At 41.3% G+C, this 22,282-nt stretch overlaps 1 protein-coding gene across 5 annotated transcripts in view; it reads left to right on the top strand.

Annotated features, from left to right (window-relative positions):
- Positions 1–22,282, top strand: part of SYT1 (synaptotagmin 1) — a 738,111-nt gene that overhangs the window by 509,840 nt on the left and 205,989 nt on the right. For all 5 annotated transcript variants that reach the window (XM_040343936.1, XM_040343935.1, XM_040343939.1 and 2 more), the window contains one exon: positions 19,924–20,108. In XM_040343936.1, the coding sequence (XP_040199870.1) occupies positions 19,924–20,108 (185 nt within the window). The remainder of the gene's footprint in view (positions 1–19,923; positions 20,109–22,282) is intronic.

The raw sequence follows: 22,282 nt of genomic DNA, 5'->3' as shown, positions 1-22,282 counted from the left end.
AAAAAAAGTGACAGAAAGTTACAACTATATACAGTAGGTGCACGCGATATTGTGTCAATCTCGCTCCCTTTCTCGGCGAGATTGAGCACCTACGAGCCCCATCGCGGGAGCCAGCGCCGAGCTGGCTTTCCACGATAGAGACAAAGCCGTCATAGAAGCGACGGGAGATCCGACTTGGATTCCCGCCAATTCTACACGTGCGCGGCGTTTGTTATGAATCCTGAGGGGGAAGTCCCCGCCGCATTTTAAATAAAAATCCGGCATGGATTCCCCCTCAGGAGCATACCGGGCCCTTAGGTCTGTTATGGATTGTAAGGAGAGCCCCCCCTACGCCGAAAAAACGGCGTAGGGGGTCCCCCTACAATCCATACCAGACCCGTATCCAAAGCATGCTACCCGGCCGGCCAGGAAAGGAGTGGGGACGAGCGAGCGCCCCCCCCCTCCTGAGCCATACCAGGCTGCATGCCCTCAACATGGGGGGGTTGGGTGCTCTGGGGCAGGGGGACACACTGCGGGGCCCCCCCACCTCAGAGCACCCTGTCCCCATGTTGATGAGGACAGGGCCCCTTCCCGACAACCCTGGCCGTTGGTTGTCGGGGTATGCGGGCGGGAGGCTTATCGGAATCTGGGAGCCCCCTTTAATAACCGGCCCCCCACCCTAAGTGAAGGAGTATGGGGTACATCGTACCCCTACCCATTCACCTGCAAGAAAAGTGGTAAAAACACAAATAAACCACACAGGGTATTAAAATATTTTATTAGTCTGCTCCGGAGGCCTCCCCTGTCTTCTTTAGCTCTTTTACTCTTCTTCCGATTTCCGGGGGTCTTCTCCTGCTCTCCGGGGTCTTCACCGCTCTTCTGTGACGTCTTCTCCGCTCCGGGGGGTCTTCTCAGCTCTTCTGTGACGTCTTCTCCGCTCCGGGGGTCTTCTCAGCTCTTCTGTGACGTCTTCTCCGCTCCGGGGGTCTTCTCAGCTCTGGGGGGGTCTTCTTCTATATTCGCCACTCTCCGCTCTTGACTCGGCGCACCCCGGTTCTTCCTCCCGCTGTCCGGTTCCTTCTCCTTCAGGGCTGGCCGCCGCTATACTGGCGGCGGTCAGTCCGCTCTTCTGTAACGTCATCTTCTTCTCTTCTCGTCTTCCATCTTCTCCAGATGTTGACACGCCGGTCGGCTCTTCTCGCTGCAATGACGTGTGCCCGGCTTGCGTCGGATTTATATAGGCCTCACAGTCCCATCATGCTCCGGTAGGAACCACGTGGGTAGGTATCACATGGGTAGGTACCAGAGCATGATGGGACTGGAGAGCGGAGAGCGGCGAATATAGAAGAAGACCCCCCCAGAGCTGAGAAGACCCCCGGAGCGGAGAAGACGTCACAGAAGAGCTGAGAAGACCCCCCGGAGCGGAGAAGACGTCACAGAAGAGCGGTGAAGACCCCGGAGAGCAGGAGAAGACCCCCGGAAATCGGAAGAAGAAGCCTCCCCTGGTAAAAGAGCTAAAGAAGACAGGGGAGGCCTCCGGAGCAGACTAATAAAATATTTTAATACCCTGTGTGGTTTATTTGTGTTTTTACCACTTTTCTTGCAGGTGAATGGGTAGGGGTACCCCATACTCATTCACTTAGGGTGGGGGGCCGGTATCTGGGGGCCCCCTTATTAAAGGGGGCTCCCAGATTCCGATAAGCCTCCCGCCCGCATACCCCGACAACCAACGGCCAGGGTTGTCGGGAAGGGGCCCTGTCCTCATCAACATGGGGACAGGGTGCTCTGGGGTGGGGGGGCCGCAGTGCGCCCCCCTGCCCCAGAGCACCCAACCCCCCCATGTTGAGGGCATGCAGCCCGGTACGGCTCAGGAGGGGGGGGGGGCGCTCGCTCGTCCCCACTCCCTTCCTGACCGGCCGGGTAGCGTGCTTTGGATAAGGGTCTGGTATGGATTGTAGGGGGACCCCCCTACGCCGTTTTTTCGGCGTAGGGGGTGCTCTCCTTACAACCCATAACAGACCTAAGGGCCCGGTATGCTCCTGAGGGGGGAACCCATGCCGAATTTGTATTTAAAATCCGGCGGGGACTTCCCCCTCAGGATTCATAACAAGCGCCGCACACGTGTAGAATTGGCGGGAATCCAAGTCGGATCTCCCGTCGCTTCTATGACGCGCTTGCTGGGATGTGCTGTCACTATTCCAGTGAGTGCGAGATCTCGGCACCATGTCGCCGAGAATCAGCGCGATGCTGTCGTGCTAAAAACACAATATCACAAACACCTACTGTATATACACAATACATGTGAATAATGGTGAAGGTGAAGGTGAAAAGAGTCCCAATATGTGATGAAATGAATCAGAAGAGTGAAGCTCAAAATGAGTGAAATAAATGAATAAATCAAATGAAATGGATAAATATAAAAATGAGTGGAAAAAATTAGTGAAAAATTTGTGTAAAAGTGTCCCAATAATGATGTGCCAAGCTGCCAGATGATAGCCGCAATGTAGCTGAACTTCCACTAGGCGGATGATTGACAGATGTATGGTCCACTCCCTCACCAGGCTCCCAGAACTCTTACCTCAAAACAAAAAATAAAAGGCATCCAATAGATCCTGAGTGTAAATCCTCTGTTGACAACCATAAAGATCTTCCCTCTTAATAATGACTGCTGGAGCGTCTCCTCGGCCAATCCCTAATTAAGCTCCAAACGGGGAGGGAGAAAAGAGAATACAAGGGCTCCAATAGTGTATTATCGTAAGACTCAGGGGGGTATTTTAATAGAATAACCTGTGCTTACATCAAAAAACTGTAAAACATGCAACAAGTAAAAAACACGAGCGGCGTCTTCAGCGCCGGCTTACGTCACTCCAGGTGTACGTCCTATCCAATCCCTACGCGTTACGACATGGGGTCACGTGTCTTCGTCTGGGGAAAAAACTTTTTCCCCAGACGAAGACACGTGACCCTGTGTCGTAACGCGTAGGGATTGGATAAGACGTACACCTGGAGTGACGTATGCCGGCGCTGAAGACGCCGCTCGTGTTTTTTACTTGTTGCATGTTTTACAGTTTTTTGATGTAAGCGCAGGTTATTCTATTAAAATACCCCCCTGAGTCTTACGATAATACACTATTGGAGCCCTTGTGTTCTCTTTTCTCCCTCCCCATTCGGAGCTTAATTAGGGATTGGCCGAGGAGACGCTTCAGCAGTCATTATTAAGAGGGAAGATCTTTATGGTTGTCAACAGAGGATTTACACTCAGGATCTATTGGATGCCTTTTATTTTTTGTTTTGAGGTAAGAGTTCTGGGAGCCTGGTGAAAGAGTGGACCATACATCTGTCAATCATCCGCCTAGTGGAAGTTCAGCTACATTGCGGCTATCATCTGGCAGCTTGGCACATCATTATTGGGACACTTTTACACTAATTTTTCACTAATTTTTTCACTCATTTTTATATTTATCCATTTCATTTGATTTATTCATTTATTTCACTCATTTTGAGCTTCTGATTCATTTCATCACATATTGGAACTGTTTTCGCCTTCACCTTCCCCATTATTCACATTTATTGTGTATATATATAGTGATCCATCATTTTCTCTTGTCCCACCAGTGTGTTGGTTCGCGCAGAACCCCTTTATATTTATGATTTCTGTATTTGTGTATTGTAAACACTATTAGGTATTGCTGCACCTTATTTGTTCTGGGTTATTACTATCAAGGAGTCTGTAGTAGCGCGAAGGCATTTTTTCAGAAAGTTACAACTGCTACAAACTTACCATGCCTCTTACTAAATACCTTGGGCTATCTACTTTCCAAAAAAGGGTCATTTGGGGGTATTTGTATTGTTCTGCCATTTTAGGGCCTCATGAAATGAGATGGGCAGTCAGTACACCAGAAATGATCAATTTTTAAATATATACAGTATATACTGTAGTTTGTAGACTCTACAACCTCCACACAGACTAAATAGCATATAATGATTTGGGTTATTTTGACCAAAAGTAATGTAGCAGAATACATTATGGCATACATTTATGAAGAGAGATTATTTATTTGTAAAATTTTATAACAGAAGCAAAGAAATGTGTTTTTTTTTTCTCAAAATGTACTGTATTTTTTTGCTTTTATATTTTAAAATACAGTGGTGAATAATAGCACCTAGAGAAAGCTCTACGTTTCTCAATAAGTTGCAAACAATTAATTTGGGTACAGTGTTGAATGACTAAGTAATTGTAATTTTAAGTGTGAGTGCACTGAAAGCTGAAAATTAACCTGGGCAGAAAGGGGGAGAAAGTGTCTGTTACTGAAGTGGTTAAATAGTCTTTGCATTCTCCCCCAGAGCTGTGCCCACCTGCCCTATCCTTTGTTTTAGAGTCCCTGGTCTACAAATTTTTTAAATATTTACATTTAAAGGTTCAACTAATGGCATGTGAATCAAGCCCAGGCACGCATCAACCAATAAAAATGTTTATTGTCTGTAATAAACTAAAATGGACTATGATTGGTTGCTGTGCTTTGAAACCGGGTGCTTTTATATATTTATTAATTTATATATCTATTTATTTACTTTTCTATCTACCTAGTATTTTGAAGATACTTGGAGTCATGCAGTAATTTGATTATTGCTCAAAATCCTTCAGTAAATGATCAAAGCATTTAAAATTCAAACCACATCATTGAATTATATTTCCCTGTTTTAATGTTTTTTTTCTTAAAATTGTAAGTTTCAAATGTATAAAAATGGTGTTGTTGTAAGAACTCTGAGGATATAAAATGAAGCAAAAAATAGACTGCATATGTCTTTCAAAAACAGGCATGTAGGACTTCATAAATTGGGATGAATAATGCACTGTGACCAGTAATGACAGATGAATTAAAATATTAATTGATTTTCATCCCTGAGATGGATCTTGGCAATCTGGCAGATGCCGTGTTTGCAGAATTGATAACAAGCATATTTTCCGTGTCACATAAAATTCCCCTTTGCCAGGAGAGAGAGGTGCTATTATAGCTATAGCCTGCATGTCATTAAAAAAAGACATATGCAGTGACCAACAAGGACAGAACACCACCAGCATTTTATTTACATATTGCCACCCTGCTGAAACTTGTGAACAAAACAAACTTATATTGTTGGATTTGCTTTAATTTAGTGTTTATTTCTCACCGCCTTCTTTAGATCATTAAAGTTAACAAACTGTCAGTGTCTACTGTCTACCATTTCATTATCTCCCCTAACAATTAATTAGGCAAAGATAAACTCTGTAGTGTTAAATAAAAGCAAAATTAATTACATAGCTGATGCAGGATATTAAGTTGTCCTGCATTATGAAAATTGCTAAAACAAGAGTACTGCACCAGTGTATATTCTATGTCAGTACTTCTTGCTGCTAGCAATGATTGTTGAATACTATGGCCCAGATTCTTAAACGAGATCCGACAGCGTATCTCCAGATACGCCGTCGTATCTCTAAGTTGCGTGGTCGTATCTATGCACCTGATGCTTAGAATCAGTTACGCATAGATTTCCCTTAGATCCGACAGGCGTAACTGTGTTACACCGTCGTATCGTAAATGCATATTTACGCTGGCTGCTAGGTGGCTCTTCCGTCGAATTCCGCGTTGAGTATGCAAATTAGGTAGATACGCGAATTCCCGAACGTACGCCCGGCCGACGCAGTAAAGTTACACCGTTTACATTAGGCTTTTCCCGGCGTATAGTTGCCCCTGCTATATGGTGGCATAAGTTCGACGTAACAATGTTAAGTATCGCCGTCATTCCCGCGTCGAAATTTTAAAAAGTTACTTTGTTTGCTTAAGTCGTCCGTGAATGGGGCTGGACGTCATTTAAGTTCACGTCAAAACCAATGACGTCCTTGCGGCGTACTTTGGAGCAATGCACACTGGGAAATTCCACGGACGGCGCATTCGCCGTTCGGGAAAAACGTCAATCACGTCGGGTCACAGTACATTTACATAAAACACGCCCCCCTGATCCAAATTTGAATTAGGCGGGCTTACGCCGGCCGATTTACGCTGCGCCGCCGCAACTTACGGAGCAAGTGCTTTGAGAATACAGCACTTGCCCGTGTAAGTTGCGGAGGCGTAACGTAAATCAGATACGTTACGCCCGCACAATTTTACGCGGATGTACGAGAATCTGGGCCTTTGTATACATTTTCCAGAAAAGGGTGACATGATTCTCTTGGAAAAAAATTCAAGATCTGTTGAATATGCTCATTTCATTCTGCCCATTTGATTTTTACAATTTCCCACAGCCTACTTATACTGAATTTTCTTGGGCATGTGAAAAGACAACAGGTCCCCTTTGAGTGCAGACATGCAGCATCTAGGTTTAGGAGGGTTTTCACTTTGACACATGAATCTCTGTTTGTTATTGGTGGTGAGAAGCTCTGGGTAGAAGTCCAGGGCTTGGTTTAAGACACTAAATCATGGAGGGCAGATAATCAGATTGATGGATTTGTGGAGGCTTGTACTCAAGTGAAGAACCTTATGTGTAATACTCCTGACACTCAGGTGTCTCTGCACAGTTGTCCAGCTAGACTAAGTGGGAAAAGTACTTACTGTAGAAGAGTTAAGATTGCCGAAGGCAAAAATGACAGTGCCAAAACTTCAGGCGGATCCCTGCTTCTCTCTATTAGTACCAAGTGAAAGAATTGTAGAGATGATGTTCTAGTAAAGATTGACTTGTTTATATAAATGCTTTACATTAAAGCATGATCCATGACCCAGTGTGCTTGTTTTCCTAGGGGTTTGAAGGAAAATACTGTCAATGTCCTATATCTACAGTCTGTCTATGTCTGTTAACATGGATAACAATGAGTCTTCTTACACAGGCATTTTGCATCATGACAGCTATCATTTAAAATCCTGCTTTTCCACCCTGGTGTAAAAACAGCATACGAAGAATTGACAGTAAGCAGTGCTGCCTGTTCAATTAAACCTGGTATTATCTGAGGCATTTATATTTGGTACATTATCGGTTAAATATTTTTTACAGAGCAAATTTAATTTGTTACTCATTTTAATGAAATCACAAAATCTGACATGTCGAAATTGCAACACTAAATTTTCTAATGTATTGTTCGCATTATGAAATAACAATGTACTTTTTCTGATTACACACTTTCCTCGACAGCTTTGAATTGCCAGTCATGCTTCATCTGACACTTTTAATTTAAAATTTTAATTCAAGTCCTTTAGTCATTATAAAAGTCACTGCATTAACTTGATACATAAACCGCAAATGCAGTGAATGCACTTAGAGTATAAATCAAGTGGCATATAATTATGCACAGCCACAAAACAGAAATTCTTCCTTGTTTATTTAAATTTTCTTTTGTCCTATCATGACAAAGTAAAGAAGGTATTTGAGCACTGTTATTTTTATATATTTCTTACTACTACATTTCTTCTAAGCATTGTGAACACTGTTACTTTTATTTTTCTTCCTACTTTTTTTTTCAAGCAATGTCAAAAATAGAAATCCGCAACTATACAAAAAAAGTTAAAAGCCAAACTCTTAATGCACAGTTGAGATATAGGAGCTGTTTTGCCTGCCAAAGGATTTGTATTTTTGTCCATACAGTCCTGAGTTTCACAGGGTAGCATAGCCAGGTTTTCTCTGCTGCAGTAAAGCAATAACACCCTGCCCCAGCTTGTGCTTGAACAGTAAAAGAGCAGCAGCAGCTGCAGCTGCTCACCCCTTTCTCTGATTTGTCCTCAGCTCAGCATGTTCCTTATTAGCACGTTTGCATGCCACACATATAATTGGCAATTAGTGCTGTTCCTACTCCTCCCAGGGTGAGAGGGGCTGATACCAAGTTAATGTATTTACACTAGCTATAATTTAATATGCTTTAATTTTTAAACTGTTATTAATGAAGTTTTATGTTTTTCTCACATTCAGCTGTATTACAGACATAATCCCAATAGGCAAGATTGTTTGAAACCAATCTTAATGTTTGTACTCAGGGCCGGGACACAGAGGTGGCAGAATGGGCACAGGCCCTGGGCACAGCATGTCTATGGGAGCTCCAGCAGCTCTCTACTTCCTGCCTGCAGTGTCACTCATGCCAGCACATTTTTTTAATGCAGAACACGTTGTACTCATACCGCTACCTCTGCCACTAGTCCTGTTCTCACCGCTATCACTTCCTGTGCCAGATTCTGTGTTTACAAGTAAAAAAGTGATTTCCTCACACGGAGCACTTCCCGCTATGCAGCATGACTTCCCAGCCTCCTGGCAGCTGCTCCTTCTGTACTCAGGTCTGGGTAGGTAGCTGGGGGTGGGGTTGATGGAAGATCTCTGTACTTGAGAGAGTGAGCTTTGTAGTGGGAGGAGGGGGCGTTGGAGGGAGAGCTCTGTACTGGGTGGTGGGGGAAGAGATTTGTAGTAGGGGGATAAAGAAAGAGCCATGTGCTGGAGAGGAATGAGGGAGGAGCTTTGTAATGGTGTTTTTTTCAGTGATACAAACAATTTAGGGACATTTTTTCATTTCAGTCACGCTACCGACTTTTTCTTTTCAGTGAGACCACGGACTCGGGCATTTTTTCTTTCCATGACACCACCAACCCAGGGATTATTTTTCTTCACGATTGATAGCCCTATATTTTAAATATTTCTGTTTGCTAGAGTGTACCACAAATATTGGTACTATTTGATTTAATGTCACAAACACTACAAACATGCTGGCATGTGCCATTGTTGGCCCCATCCCCTTCTCCATCCAACAGGGGTCAAGGGGCCTGATAGGTGGGTGATAGCCTAGGGGGGTTTCAGGTGGTGGTAGGGTGCCAAGAGAAGAGCACAGTTTCTAATTTTTACACTAAGCACTGGATGACCCTGTCTGAGAAATTATTGCCCTACTTACTGTGCAGTGTGGGCTATATTCTAGGACATGCTGCTTATTGTCTGTTCAGGCCACAACTAATCAGTAGCCCTACCTGCATGCCTTTCGCACCTAGTGTTGCAATTCAGGTCCACAAAGGGGTATAGTCTCCTGATTAATGTCATTGACCAAATATGGACTTGACTATATTTGGTCAATGTACAGTGCCTTGAAAAGTATTTATACCATTGAAATTGTACACATTTTGTCATGTTAAAAACAAAAAGGTAAACATATTTTATTGGGATTGTATGTGATAGACCAACACAAAGTGGCACATACTAGTGGAAGTGGAAGGAAAATGATGAATGTTTTAAAAAAAATTACAAATTTATATGTGAAAAGTGTGCCATGCATTTGTATTTAGCCCCCCTGAGTCAATACTTTGTAAAACCACCTTTCACTACAATTACAGCTACAAGTCTTGTGTAGCTGTAAAAAGGTACATCTAGCACATCTAGAGAGTGACATTTTTGCCAACTCTTCCTTGCAAAAAAGCTCAAGCTCTGTCAGATTGGATGTAGAGCGTCTGTGAACAGCAGTTTTCAAGTCTTGCCACAGATTCTCATTTGGATTTAAGTCTGGACTTTGACTGGGCCATTTTCATACATGAATATGCTTTGATCTAAACCATTCCATTGTAGCTCTGGCTGTATATTTAGGGTTTTTGTCCTGCTGGGAGGTGAACCTTCGCCCCAGTCTCAAGTCTTTTGGAGACTCTAATAGGTTTTCTTCTAAGATTGCCCAGTATTTAGCTTCATTCATTTTCCCATCAACTCTGACCAGCTTCCCTATCCCTGCTGAAGAAAAGCATCCCCAAAACATGATGTTGCCACCACCATGTTTCACGGTTGGGATGGTGTGTTCAGGGTGATGTGCAGTGTTAGTTTTCTGCCACACATAGCATTTTGCTTTTAGGCCAAAAAGTTACATTTTGGTCTCATCTGACCAGAGCACCTTCTTCCCCCCTGTGGCTTCTCACAAGCTGCAAACGGGACTTCTTATGGCTTTCTTTCAACAATGGCTTTCTTCCTGGCACTCTTCCATAAAGGCCAGGTTTGTGGAGTGCACGACGTATAGTTGTCCTATGAACAGATTCTCCCACCTGAGTTGTGGATCTATGCAGCTCATCTAGAATTGCCATGGGCCTCTTGGCTGCTTCTCTGATTAATGCTCTCCTTGCCCAACCTGTCAGTTTAGGTGGATGGCCATGTTTTGGTAGGTTTGCAGTTGTGCCATACTCGTTCCATTTTCCAATAATGGATTGAACAGTGCTCTGTGAGATATTCAAAGCTTGGGATATTTTTTTTACAACCTAACCCTGCTTTAAACTTCTACAAAACATTATCCAGGACCTGCCTGGTGTGCTCCTTGGCCTTGGCCATTAGGCTATTTTTTCCTCTAAGGTTCTCTAGGCATCCAATCACAGCGCCTATTGTTTCAGCCAATCAGGTGACAGATAACAGACCCAACCACCTGATTAACAGGGAGGCTGTTCAGTGTTAGAACAGTAAATATTAATTCGCTGTTCTAACACATCTGGGTGAACTGCGAGCGGCAGGCATGGCACTCACAGGTCACCGTTTTTGATGCCTATGGCTCTAATCAGGTGCTTCAAAAACACCCCCAGCTGCTGTAATTCAGTCGGCCGAAAAGGGGTCGGGCGCCTGAATAGGGGGTGTCAGCGTCGGCCATGTATAGATTCCTGCAATGCAGGAATCTATCCATTGATCATAGCGGGGGGTGGCCAGACAGAGGGGGCGGCGCCTGTGCACCCTTATGGACACACCACCACGGTCCCTTACTCATTCACCTAAAGGGGTGGTGTATGCATGCTCTCCTATTGTTAAAGAGGGCTTCCATGTTCTGATAAGCCCCCTGCCCACAGACTTCCACAACTACCTGATCAGAGTTGCTGTCCTAGTCCTTATCAACAGGGAAATAAGGTGCATTATTGAGGGTGTATGGCCTGGTGTGGTTCAGGAGCTACATGCTTTTTAGGCCCGCCAGGTCAGATAAGGGCCAGATTCAGCATCCAAACATCCCTGCTTACTGCATTGTGACATTGCATGTGCAGGCAAAAACAGCATTTCCTTCTATTTAACACAGATTTTTTTCTTTTTGCAATCTGCCTTTAGCAAACTTGGAAAGGATTGCAAATACTTGCCCAATTTTATTAAAAATAAGAACACACTGAGATATATGTATATGTGATTTAAGGTGCCCACATTTATATTTTGCACAAAGGCTGAAAAGATTTTAGTTGCATCTATGAGCTCCTGGTATAGAGGCTTTCTTGTGAATCAAAGAAAAGATGCACATAGGTATAGTTGTACAATAAACAATACAAGATTTCCCCAGTACCTAATCAACTTGGTCAGCCTGAAAAGACCTAATTAAAAAATGGTTAGTTTTACTACATAAAACTACCTTGAAAAGAGGGCTTTTGTTTATACTCGAGTATAAGTCATTTTTTCATTTTTTTTGTGCTGAAAATCCCCTTCTCCGCTTATACTTGAGTCTGTGTCTGCAGCCTAATCCCCCGCGCTGTGATACATTCAGTGTCATCGGCTGCTGTGCAGTGTAACCAAGCACCGCCTCCTCCTCCAGGCTGAACACTGACTCACACTGGCAATCATTGATGTTCTATTTCCCCGTCTGTTCTCTCTCGCACAGTATGAGAGAGGAAACACAACTGATCTCTCTGCTCCCCCTTCTCCCCCTCCCCTCTCCTGTGTTCAGTCAAGTGTGAAGCTAACAAGCTCACATGTCCCGTGGAGCACACAGGAGAGGGGAGGGGGAGAAGGGGGAGCAGTGAGATCAGCTGTGTGTCCTCTCTCACACAGTGCAAGAGAGGACGGATGGGGAATAGAACGTCAATGATTTCCGGTGTCTCTGTGCTACTGTTTCATGAAAGACGCGATCTCCGCTCAGAGCTGTGCTGTCCTGAGAAGGCAGACAGCACTGATGGACATTAATAGCATTCACTGATGGACACTGAGAGAAGAAATTGATGGGTACTGATAGGAGGCACTGATGGGTACTGATAGGAGGCACTGATGGGTACTGATAGGAGGCACTGATGGGCAATGATAGAAGGCACTGATAGGCACTGATAGAAGGCACTGATGGTCACTGAGGAGACACAGTGAGGCTGAGGCATGCAAATTGGCACAGTGAAGCTGTCAATGGGCATTGTTGACCCTCTTTTCCACTTACAGAAGCTGCTGCATTCTCACCCTAGGCTTATACTCGAGTCAATACTTTTTCCAATTTTTTTGTGGTAAGAGTAGGTGCCTCGGCTTATATTTGGGTCAGCTTATATTCGAGTATATACGGTATATAAAAACAGAAAACAACCTTTTGTTTAGAGTTCCACTTTAAATTATGAGCTGATTTATTTCTACAGAAATTCAATGCAACAGTCAGAGCTTAAAGGACATTATATTATACACTGAACACTTTAACGTGTATAATGCCAGAATTACATTATTACCAGAATAATGATAATGCCAGAATTACATTAAAAAACATTTTTTTTAATGGTTCTGCACCCCTGGGATACATGTAAAAGAAATTCTGTAGATGCTTTTTTTTCTTCTTATATGTTTTATGATATACCTTCCAATATCATGAAGGAACAATGACTGGCAGATTAATAATTTTCTTGAAAGCGGTCTTGATTTAAGAAAATTACTATAGGAATTTTCTTTCATGATAAAAGTTATGCAAATACGCTTGTTGAAATAGCTGGGAGGAAGCCATTTTTCTCTTGACATGTAGGAACATTGCTGCTACTCTATGAACAATGTGACCATCCATGGAAGGTGTTCATTTTCTCACCAAAGACATAAATTATCACTTCAAGTAGCAATATCCTATCCAGCATCTTGCAATCATAATTTCCACTCCATTTGGCTACTTTGAGTGAGCAATTTTCCTGTTTTCAGCCTCTGTTCTCGCTTTACTAAATTACTGCTGTTTCGTTTTTTCCATGTAGATGCTAAGAAAAGTGTTGAGCTCTACCAGAAAGGTATGTTAGAAAGGGAAAATGATCAGTCCAGTGATGGCAGGCATTGTTATTAGTGTCTCTGTCAGCAGATGGTTCTTGGATTTTCTTTCATCATTATTCTAGCGTGTAATCACACAAGCAGAAATTGGTGACAGTTTGTTATGCACTGAAGGGATGCACAATGAATAGCTTTGTGTGTCAAAACATTATGGTGCACATTGTTTCTTCTTAAGTAACTACTTTAATGTGGTTTAAAAACCTTTGCATGTTAAAATGTCCATTATTTTCTTTACATCACAATAAATCCTTTATATGGGATGACAAGTGTCTAATAAAATTGGTCATCTCACTTAGAAATTCATTATATTGTTAATTGAACAAGAAAATCAGATACAGTGAATGCTTTTTTGGGGGATAGGCCTTCCCTTTCTTCAGGATAGAAATAAAAATAAAAGGTATATTTATTATATATGTGGTGAATGACAGTCCATTTACAACATAAAAAAAAATAAAAAGAGAAATAACTAAGGCAGTTCATCCGAGGGTTGCATAAAAATGAAAAAAAAATGCTAAAATGTATAGTGATATAATTTAAAGAGGAAGTAAACCACTGCCTTTTTTTCTGACCTGCAAAGTAAAAGCATACTAGCACATTATGTGAAACTTACCTGCAAACAAAGCCCTCCACCGATGCGTTGTCATCACTGGAAGCTGCATCCATCTTTAGCAGTCTTTGTTTCGGGTCAGTGGACTCCAGGCTGTGTAACTGGCCAGAGCCGCATGATGTCACTTCCACACATGCGCGCTGGAGCCGCCAGTCATGGCACAGGGCGCTGAAGAAATGGCATGCATGGACGTTCCTTCAGAGCGCATGCGCTGATGACGTCGTCATCGGCTACATATACAGTAAATATCTCCTAAACAATGCATGTTTACCAGATATTTACAGTACATATAGGTACGCCTTATTATAGGCTTACCTATAGGTACAATTAATCAATGGGTGTTTACAACTACTTTATGTATAATCAATGAAAATATAAATAATACCTAAAATATAAACCATAATTCAACTATTCATACAATCACTCATAATCATGAACATCTGTAAAATATATAAAATTATATGAAAAAATGCATCATAACATTGAACTGGATCAAGAAAAATAGGAATAAGATCTACAAAAAAGGATCGTACTTATAAAACAATTAATTGATTAACCAAGGGAGTGTTTGTTAATTAGTCTAGAATGAGTTAAGTAAGGCTGAGTGAGTGCTGAGTAGGCTTTATTTAAAAAATGTATTTAAAAAAAGATTTCAGCGGTGGTAATCCACTCTCGGTCTCCACTCCAACGCTGTCCGTATCCTGCGATGGATGCTCTCATCTCCAGGTTTCCAGGGGGGTGGGGTCACCCATCACGTCACTGGGCAAGGGTTGTGAGGATGAGGTCCTTGTCCCCATCAACATGGGGACATGGTGCTTTGAGGGGTCACAGACCCCCAAAGCATCCTCCCCATGTTGAGGGCACGTGGCCTGGTACAATTCAGGAGGGGGGGCTCTCTCGTCCCCCCCCTCTTTTCCTGCACCCTGCCAGGTTGCGTGCTCAGATAAAGGGTCTGGTATGGATTTTTGGGGGGAACCCCACGTAACTTTTTTTTGTATTTGACGCAGGGTTTCCCTTAATATCCATACCAGACCTGAAGGGCCTGGTAATTGAATTTGGGGGGACCCCCATGCATTTTTTTTATCAATGACTTTTCTCTGTATTCCCGGGAGCCAACAATTCATTATAGCCGCGAGTGGATTTAAATTACTTTTTTTCCTTCAGAAATTACACTTTGGGCAGGGACAGCTCTAAGCACGGGAAACGCGCGCTACTTTACAGGCAGAATATACACACCCCCTAGGTACAAAATTTAAAGCAATATTTCACTTTTATTGTTTCACTTATTAAAATCACTGCTCTCGAAAAAACAGGCCAAAACAATTTACATTGATACATGTCTCCTGGGGCAGGACCCAGGTTCCCAAACACTTTTTATGACAATAACTTGCATATAAGCCTTTAAAATTAGCACTTTAGGTTTCTCCCTTCGACTTTTACAGGGTGTTCGGTGGCTTTTTTCGAATTTGCCGCGAACACCCCAAATTGTTTGCTGTTCGGCGAACGGGCGAACATGAGTTTGACTCAAACTCGAAGCTCATCCCTAAAGGGGAGGCCTATCCCCTGAAGCACATTGACGTATCTGAAGGTTTTGCTCCATAAATGTATATTGACATTGCAGTTTTCAAGTGGTATGCCAGGATAATGCCTTTAGCTACAGGCATCATCCTGGTATTGTTTTTTTACATCAGACAATTGGCTTTTATGTAAAAGCCATCTGAGCAACTAATTAGCCTTTGGATTGCTTTTACAGTTGGAGGGAAGGGTTGCCAAACCGCCTCTCCCCGGTGCCTGCCAGTGCCTCTCAGGGATCTCCATCCCACCAGAGAACCTGGAACTGAAGCCAGCGGTTGGTTATTCTTACCACAGAGCCATTGGAGGACCGTGCACTCTGGTATATAAAAACCGAAGGTGAACAGTCTTCACTTCCAGTTTCCCTGGATGTAAGCAGCGCCATTTTTAAATCTTGAAGGCATTTAATACACTGAACTTTTAAGGGCAGAGGAGACATATGGGGTCTAATAGACCCCATATCTCTCTATAAAGAGTACCTGTCACTGCCTATTGCTGTCACAAGTGATGTTGACATTCCTTCTGACAGCAATAAAAGTCATCAATACAAGTTTAAGAAAAATAATAAAATTAACAATAAAGAAAAAATTTAAGTGCCCCATCCCCTGTGCTTGTGCGCAAAGGTGAACGTATGCGTTGGTCCCATACCCAATCATAGACGGCGATCACACCACACATATGAGATATTGCTGTGAGCATCAGAGAAAGAGCAGAAATGTTAGTACCAGACCTCCTTTTTAACTCTTCACTGGTAACTTGTAAAGGCTTATAAAACTTTGCCTATGAAGATTTTTAAATACCATTGTTTGGCGCTATTCCACAAGCATGCACAATTTTAAAACATGACATGTTAGGTTTATATTTACTCAGCATAACACCATCTTCTATACTTTACAAAATAAATTTGAATTATGGTGTGTTTGTGTAAATTAAAATTCATTAAAGTGTATTTTTTCCCTAACATTTGAAAAACCGCTGTGCAAACACCGTTCGACATAAAGAATTGCAAAACTCACTATTTTATTATCTAGGCCCTCTGCTAAAATATATATATACTGTTTGTGTGTCTTGTTTTCTAGCAGAAAAAGCAGATTTTTTTTTGCGTAAGACGTCCGGAAATACGAAACGACGTAACGCACGTCGCCGTTCAAAAAACGCGCCTAATTTAAATGGTACACGCCCCATTTAAATTAGGCAGGCTTGCACCGGACGGCTTTACGTTACACCGCTGTAAGTTTACACGCAAGTGCTTGGTGAATCAGGCACTTGCGCTGAAAACTTGCGGCGGTGTAACATTACGCCGCCGCAGATATATGTGAATCTGTCCCAGTGATCTTAAAGTGGTTGCAAACTTAGATCTAACTAAAGAACAATTCATATTTATGATTGGACTGCATTTACATTGTTTTGAGTTGATATGTAATATGTTTTGGAATTTCCTTTTCTATCTAATGTCTATTATCTGTACTTTGAACTGTATGTGTACAGCTTAAATGTTATTAAAAGCTAAAAAGTGTTTGTTGTTTGGGAAAGGGTGGTGAGTTATTAAAGCCTTGCCAGGTGGTTGACTTTGAACCCACTGTAGGAAATTCACATGCTCTATTTATCCTATTGCCCATTGTCACTGGGAATAAACTTGATGACAAATACAAAATCTTAAAGAGGAAGTAAACACTGTGGGCCAGATTTACAGAGACTTACGCCGACGTATCTACTGATACGCCGTCGTAAGTCTCCTACGCCGTCGTATCTTCGGTGCATATTTACGCTGGCCGCAAGGGGCGCTTCTGTTGATTTATGCGTCGAATATGTAAATGAGCTAGATACGCCGATTCATGAATGTACTTGCGCCTGTCGCAGTAAGCTACACCGTTTACGTAAGGCGTACGTCCAGCGTAAAGATAAAACACCTCTATAGGTGGCGCAGCCAATGCAAAGGTATGGACGACGGAACAGCCGTCGGATTTTACATCATTTATGTACGTGAATGGGGCTGGGCGTAGGTTACGTTCATGTTGTTGCCATTGAGCCGTCGTATCCTACGGCATAAATTCAACGTGATTCTGAGCATGCGCGCACATGCGCCGAACTAATTCATTTACATGGGGTCACGATTCATTTCAATACAACACGCCCACTACCAGCCTACTTTGAATTAGGCGGGCTTACACCGGCCCATTTACGCTACGCCGCCGTAACTTACGGAGCAAGTGCTTTGTGAATACTGTACTTGCCTCTCTATGTTACGTCGGCATAGCGCATATGAGATGCGCTACGCCCGCACAGAGATACGCAGATCTATCTGGCCCTGTGTGTTTTTTTCTTTTCTTCTCTGTAAAGTAAAAGTATAATGTGCTAGTATACATCGCATACTAGCACATTATGTGACACTTACCTGAAAACAAAGCCTGTGTCATGCCTGCTGCAGGCCGCATACATCTTCACCCGTCTTTCTTCTGGGGCTGCAAACTCTGGCTGTGTGAGTGGCCGGAGCCACATGACGTCAATACCGTGCATGCATGTGAGCACAGACGTTCACGGCACGCGGTCCTGAAGAAACCACACAGGAGCATGTTTAGGGGATATTTATAGTACCCATAGGTAAGCCTTGTTATAGGCATACCTATAGGTACAAACTATACAAGGAGGTTTACAACATCTTTAAAGTACAACTAAAGGCAAAACGGTTTATAGTTTTGAACAGAGCAGAGGGGGATTATAACTGCTGTCAGGTTTTTATTGTTGTCTGGGCCACCTTTAGGGAGATTAAAGGCCCTGTTTACCATTCAGACCAAAGGAAAAAGTCAAATAAAGTACTACACCTGCTTGAGACGTGACAGAGTTTTTCCAAGTACATAATGGGGTTGATTTATCAACCTCCCTAGCGGTATGATTATTTCAGATTTTAGGTGCTGAAAGCGGTACCATTATTTGCAAGGAAATTTGGCGTTTTATACTGTAGGCCTGTAATTTTTAGGAATAACTCACTTAAATCTGACCAAACAAGAGTCTAGTAGGCATCCCGGGTATGAATTTAAAAAAATATATATATATAAATTATAATATAATAAATAATTATAAATAATTATTACAAATAATAATATAATTATAATAAAAATTATTCAATAATGTAATCAACTCAAAATCACTGAAATTGTATCAGTTGCAGAATTGTCGCTGTCATTACTTAAATTTTTTTATGACGAATTTCCCCACAAATCGCTATCACACAATTCTGCAAGTGATTATAATTTATTTTCGCTGTTTTCTAGCTGCTCTAAAACCATTTTTGACATAAAGGGACACTTTTGGTTGCTATGGACAATCTACAGTTTGCAGGCAGAAAGAACAGTTTTTATTTTATAAAAGTACATGTAGGGCACTGGGCAGACCATTAGGGACAAGGGGTGTGTGTATTTTTTACATACAGTACTGTAATCTATAAGATTACAGTATACTGTATGTAAGGTGTTTGTTTACCTTTTTGAATTTGGCGCCGTTCTCCGCCCCCGTGCGTCATAACCGCGCAGGGAACGGAGATCGGCGGCACACAGAGGCACTGTGTGAATCGAGCGAGCACCCGCTCGCTCACACAGCACGGTGGCATCGCTGGATCCAGGGACAAGGTAAGTAAACCATGCCTGTGGATTCTGCGAGGCGAGCCCGAGTCTGACTCGGGGTTTCTGATCGCAGCACGAAAATGTAACCCCGAGTCAGACTCGGGAATACCGCCAGGGGGGTTAAAGGCAAATAGACTGTGCACTTTTGCAAAAGCAGTTGCACTCTGCAAGTGCAGTTGCACTCTGCAAGTGCAGTTTCTCCAGAGCTTAGTAAATTAGGGAGAGCTCTGCTGAGTTCCATCATCCAATCATGTTCAAGCACAAATTCTTTTTTTTTTTTTCTTGCATGTGATTGGGAAACTTTACCTCATTTACTAAGCTCTGAAGCAATTGCACTTGCAGAGTGCAACTGGACCTTAAAAAATGAGTGGTTAGTAAATCAACCCTAACATGGAGTCTTTTTGCTGAAATAAAGATATGACCCTAGAAAAGTTCCAGTGTTTGTTGGCCAGGAGTAGAATCCCACTAATTGTTTTTACTTGTTACTTGGAATTGATCCTTTAAATAGAAATGTGATTAGGTTTTAGAAATATCCTTAAAAAACAATAAATACACTTTACAAGACTTCTCTGACTTTTGTAGCTAAAGATGTAATGAACATATTTGTCTTCAAAGTTCTCAAGTGATTTAGTGAAGTCGTCCAAGTCAACACTCTCCAAGTGTTTTCTCCTATTTTCTGTGTACCCGGTTTGTATGTACATTACAGCATCCCTTTTCAACCAGGATGCCCAGTACCAGCATACAATGGTGGATTTGCTTTGGGAGAATAATTCTCCTCTAATATGGTTGTCCTACATGTGTGGATGTTGCTGCATTATGTAAAACTATTTTTTTAATTGTTTACATTTTAGAATGGGGTGCCTTGAGATTATGCAGAGTTTTAAAGGGTACCTTGACTGAAAAAAAGTTGAGAAACACTGCATTAAAGATTAGAAGGTTGGCAGGCTGCCAAGTCACTGTTGGAAGGCAAGAGAAGAATAAATTGATCTACTAAATAGAAACTATAATTACTTTGAAATATTAACTTTGAGGAGGATATGTTCTGCAGTGGCTACAGCTAAGCTTATGGGTTGTTTATTAAGATTAATGTATGCTAAGAATATGTACATTTTCTACCAAATAGGTTTTATAGGCAGATGCATTGCTTCTGTTTTTCAGTGCCACCATGGGCCTTAATTGCAATAGCCATAGTTGCCGTTCTCTTGATTCTTACCTGCTGTTTCTGCGTGTGCAAAAAATGTTTATTCAAAAAGAAGAACAAGAAGAAGGGCAAGGAAAAGGGTGGAAAGAATGCCATCAACATGAAAGATGTTAAAGATGTAGGCAAGAATATGAAAGACCAGGTAAAAATAATTTATTATTTTAGTTGTTGATATTATCATTTGTAGAACAAAATGATAATGTGTAAATGTTTGATGGGCTTACCTATTTTCTTAAAATAAACTCAAAATAAAATCAATGTAGCTTGTGGAATGCCACGTAGACTAGTGAATTAGTATGACTTTATTATTATATTTAATTACATTCAAAATATTAGGCAATAGAAGGGAACTTATTTGCTAAGAATGAGTGTTAGTAAAAAAATATTACAGCATTCAACACTCCTGGAAGTGTTGAATGTTGAAGACTTGTTCAAATAATGTACTGCCTGAAGTCAGCAGAGTTCATACTCACTAGCCAGCAATTTACATGGATTCTGCTTGCTCTGAGTTTATAAATTGGAATATGCATTATTGTATTATATTTACAGGATTATTTAAATGTGCTATCTTCCATCTATATAATAGGAAAATGGTTTTATATTTATATCTTTTGTATAAAACATTTTATATGACAAATAATGTATTGTGCTAACTATTTTGATTAATTAATTAATATATATCTTGATACAGATATATAATGTAGGCTAGGGAAAGGTCTGTTTATTGGATAAAATGCTGCCTTTTTTGGGAAGTTGGCAGGTATTAACATTTGTTTGGTTTACCCCCAAATCAACCCTGCTACTGAAGTGCCTTTTGTGTGTACTTTGTGAGAACTCTTGGGCTTCATTTACATAGGTGTACATAGTTCACACCCATGTGAGAGCCATGTTTTCCCACATGGGGATGCACAGATCATGCACAGCCAATGCTCCCAATTTGACATCCATTTGGGTGCAGGTCCCCAAATCCTCACTGTCTGCAATCAGCTCTACATAATTGAAGCAGAGTACGTAAAAAAATGTTTCTTAGTGAAATATATTGTGATTTATACAGACTCATTCTCTGAAACAGCTGCTTTGGTGGTGTGACCGCATGGTCTGTAAAAACACCCTGGGAATTATTTAGAAATAGAGTGCAAAATATCAATGTGCTTTTGTGTCAGATTTCAGTCAATGATTTATATTTTAACAAAATTAGTTAACCAGACTAAAAAAATAATATATCATTAGGTTGTCTGAAAAGCATTTTCCTTACTTTTTTTATTTTGTGCATTAAAGCTCATAATAAAAAAAAGCATATATATGACAAACATATTGAACCATTCAAACCAAAAAATAAAATCAGTTCCATCTTTTTTACTTTAGGCATGGGAAGTCATGATGTTTAAATCCACTTAATATTTAAATTGATCTATACTAGAGCCTTTCAAATCTGTAAACCTATCTAACAGATATGTGGAATGACGTGACCACAATGTTTCTTTGGAAGTATGAACCAACATAGTCTTCTAAGTATCCTATGATTTTCTGGAAATCATCTACTTTGAAGAAAAATGTTTTTTCTCACATGCCTATACTGGTTAGAATTCATCATACTCTAAACATATAATATTGTAGTCTATAGGCATGCGCAGGGGGTGTGCCGGGTGTGCCTGGGCACACCCTAATCACCGCTTGAGGTGCAGATTCCCCCTGTTAATATTGAACCAATGGCCCCGAATGGGGCTCCTAAAAGATAAAATAATAAAATTAAAATAACAAAAATAAAAAGCTACTGGCACTGTCCACATCCCTACTGACACCAACCACTGCTCTACTGACACCGTCCATGTTTTAATACAGCCTAATGCTAAATAGGCTGTGCACACCTATGTTGTAGTCTATAACAAAGCCTGCACGTAAAAAATATTTGCAGTATCACAACCAAGCTGTAGAATAGGTTGTGCTGTAGAATGAACTAATCAAACTATATTTTGGTTCCTTAATAAAGTGATTTTTTAAATACTTTTTCACAGAGGGTCATCAATTAAAAAAAGTTATCCAGCTCATACTTTAACATGTAGATTAGGAGGTGATTGTGGGCACTACATCCCTTATATTTAATAGAACAAGATGCAAACAATTCATTTTTTTAGGTGCCAAAAATAATATATACTATAAATTATATTAAAAACAAAACATTTGTATTGATACTTACAGAATACAGTATGTATCAATGCAGTACTGTGTGTATATGAATGTATGTTTGTGTATGTATATATATATATATATCAAAAATATATATCAAAAATATATTCCCACATATGCATTCAAATA

This window comes from Rana temporaria, chromosome 3 (assembly GCF_905171775.1).
Source record: "Rana temporaria chromosome 3, aRanTem1.1, whole genome shotgun sequence".
In the NCBI taxonomy this organism is placed as follows: domain Eukaryota; kingdom Metazoa; phylum Chordata; class Amphibia; order Anura; family Ranidae; genus Rana; species Rana temporaria.
This window is presented reverse-complemented; position numbering and strand designations above follow the sequence as displayed.